The 3,510-nt window shown below is 38.9% G+C and overlaps 1 protein-coding gene across 1 annotated transcript in view; it reads right to left on the reverse strand.

Moving 5' to 3' along the window:
• The window catches only part of RANBP1 (RAN binding protein 1), a 10,580-nt gene that overhangs the window by 5,966 nt on the left and 1,104 nt on the right, over positions 1–3,510 (reverse strand). Inside the window, 2 exon segments of the mRNA XM_005421447.2 lie at positions 703–860; positions 1,862–1,998. Of these exon segments, the coding sequence (XP_005421504.1) occupies positions 703–860; positions 1,862–1,998 (295 nt within the window).

The raw sequence follows: 3,510 nt of genomic DNA on the forward strand, positions 1-3,510 counted from the left end.
GCTATTTCTTATTTCAAATTATCTGAATGTAGTTTAACTCCACAGAACACTATAGATTCCTCATATAAACATCTGAGTATCAGCAAAGCAAGCAAAGTATCACAAACTGGTCTACTTGTTGCAAGTTGTGCTGACTTTCAAGTCTGTCTTGCTCTTCAATGTTTTTTTTTTTAATTCAAAGAGGATCCTTTTCTGAATGAGTCAGCCCAATATAACACATTCATTTCAGTTTATTTCACAAGCAGAGAAAGGCAGACTCAGATTTGCTTAGCACCTTAGTCTCTGTTTTCTGATGGGTAAGGACTGGTTTTGGAAATTCAGACATTTACTCAAAGTAGTAAATTATTACATCATGGTTTTTCTCACTCTCTTACAAAAGTGAGCTAGCATACATTCAATTCTATTTTGAGCAGTATTAAGGCCTACATGTTCTACACTTTATTAATCATTAAAATAAAGTATACACACACACTGGAAGCAATTACATAATACCTGTCTATCACAGCTAAATTTTGAAGTGACTTTTGCTAGTCTTACAGCACTATCAGACTCTTAAAGAAAAAACCTCCAGCTTCCTTCCATTAATAAAAATAACCCCTCATGGTTTTTGATGCCTGAAGCCTTGTATGAAGAGCAAGAAACAACCATACTTAAATTCCACAAGCTTATTTCTTAAATCAAGTATAGAAATGTATAACATACTGTAATGGTTTGCACAGATTTTTAGGGTTTTATCCCTCCTCATGAGGAGGCGAATGGTTCCCTTCTCCTTGTGTTTCAGGAGTTTCACATCACCAGTTCCTCGCTCTTTCCATTCTGGAAGGTCATTCTCTGATGCAAACCTGAAGAGCTTCGCTCGCCTTGGAGAACAGAGAATTTAATTAGCCTGCATGTATTAAAATATCACACCTGACCAAAGAGCACAGTTCTTTTTAAAAGCCACACACAAGAAGGAAACAATTCCTTTAATAAGACCCCCTGTTCTGCTTCAATATACACATTCAGAAACTGATATGATGAATGAAAATCTAATAATAAAATATTAGGAATTATGTAATAATTGTACTAAAATTCAACAGGTTCTGGACACTCTTAGGGGATGATAAACATATTTGGTGTAGGCAAACTTTTAAACTCAGGTAACTAATTAACAGGGTTTTCTATAGCCAGAGTTCACCACACTACCTGTCAGAAACTGGCCATCACTTCAGTTATTATCAGAATCTGTACAAGGAGAACTGAAATCTCTCTTCCAGATGTGGAAAACCATTCTGTGATTGAGCAAAAGCATAATTTTTTAAACCTATTTCAAGCCAGCACATCAGGGATCAAAATGCAAAATCCTTAAGCCCTAAGACTACATTTTTCTTCAGGTAGATCAATCCATCCTGATTTGACAATAAGTATAATCCAAGAATAAACTGTGTTGAAGACAACAGACAGGAACTGCCACAAATGCCCCAATACTGCAGCTGTTGCTTTTATTATTTCAGCACCTTGTACATCACCCTTTACCCAGGGATGCATGGCAGCAACACCACATATATCTCATTTCCTTCCTCCCAAGACACTTGTTTCACATTCTGTGATCACAATTTCAATAATTATTATTTAAGTTGTTGTCTTCTTTTATGCAAACAATGCTAAAGCCAGATTCACATTATCAGCTCCCTTCTGTGGTTCCAGACTTCATTTTCTTGGGGCAACACCAATGACCCCCCACTCAATCTCTGCCATCACAGTGCAGACCAGCCAAGCCAGCCTTCATACAAGGATTGCTGCAAGTTCTGCAGTTTTTATAAACACTGTCAAGTTTAAGCCTAATGAATATTCAGATAATAGTGAAAAGTATTCTACTCACATCTTAAAGAGCTCTTCCTCATCCTCTTCCAGAGTTTTTATTTCTTGCTCTGGAAGGGAAACTATGGGCTCAAACTGAGGATCATGGTTAGAGTCATCTGCATTCTCAGCAGAAGTATCATGATCCTCGTGTGCCTCCTGAGGAGAAAAAAAGAAAACACAAATTTGTTATGTACCCCAACCCTGAAGTACTCACATCTGTGTTTAAAACTTTTATGACTTTTCAGCAATTAGATCTTAATAACTGTAATATCCCATAAAATAAAGAAATATTATTATACCTGAAAACAAGTTACTTCCAAGTCAACATACAGGCACACTAAGAAACAAAAAGGTGCTCATGCAGTGCTGGGTGTTTTAATCCTACCACTCATGAATTGTGCAGAGGCTTGGCCTTGGAGTAATAGCTCTGGATTATGGAAAACCAATTTCATCAACAGTTTTTCCTATGTAATGTGTTTTATGCTACAAACACCCTACTATTTCTGAGTGCCTAATGACCCATTGTTAATGGGAAAATTAGAAAAAAACCCACACAACATCCACCTAACCCAGCTTAAGGGACATATTGCATCCTGAGTTCACCATTCTGTCTTATGCATTAAAATCACCCACAGTCAACACAAACAAAGATTCTTCGAGGCACAGCTGTAACAGTCATAAAATAATTTACGTTTCTTGCTTTTAGACTCCTCAAGGAACTTTAGGTTACAGGTAAATGGCCAAAATAATACTTCCTATTTAAGTTGTTTAGGAATCTGTCAGAGCATTCATGAAGCTTAAGAATGGTTTTTACTACCCTGACTAGCAGGTAAACGATAAACATCTCTAGTACTTCATACATATGGACTGCTAAAGAAGCACTCAGAACACAAGCCTAGGAGGGAGATTCATATGCAAGTTTAACAAAGCCACAGAACAGCTATCTCAGGTCTAGAGAACTGATTTGTGTTTGGGGATTTTTGGTGTTGCTGAAGCAACAGAAAGGAAAAACAGTCTACACATACAAGACAATTAAATAATATTTTTACTTTACAAATGGAAGACTCCACTCTTACAGGCTCTATGTACAATGTCCTTCACAGAGTAGGTATACACCACGTGTGCATAAAGCAACAGAAATAAAGCAGTCTATTTTTACTAAATAGTAAACAAGAGAAAAAAGAGGGGGCCAAGGGAAAATTAAGTAAATAATGATGCAAAAAAAAATCTAGTTGCATCAAAAACGTCAATTTTACATCCCCAGCGTTACAGCAAAGAAAGCGAGAAAGGAATTACGTCGCATCTGTTTAAAAAAAAAAGGGAATGTTAGCCAAACTTTTATACATTGTATCCATGTGTGCAAGTAGCACATCCCGCATGGTCATTCATCATGCGTTCTGCGCCTGAGCAAATCATTACACGGACCATGAGAAATGCACAATTCACAGCAGGCACACGAGAACGCGGATCCCGTTATCACGACACGATCCCGCCCTGCCGCGATAGAAGCACGTGAGCAACTGGTGCGGCACGAGGGGTCCGGCCCACGGCTCGGGGGGGAGAAGAAAGGAGGGAAACGGGGAGAAGGACTACACGAAAGATCCCGGGTCGCCCGGGCTCCCTCATGCCGGGGAACGGCTAAGGCGGGTGCAGGGGCCGGCCCGAGCG

This window comes from Geospiza fortis, unplaced genomic scaffold (genome assembly GCF_000277835.1).
Source record: "Geospiza fortis unplaced genomic scaffold, GeoFor_1.0 scaffold408, whole genome shotgun sequence".
In the NCBI taxonomy this organism is placed as follows: Eukaryota; Metazoa; Chordata; class Aves; order Passeriformes; family Thraupidae; genus Geospiza; species Geospiza fortis.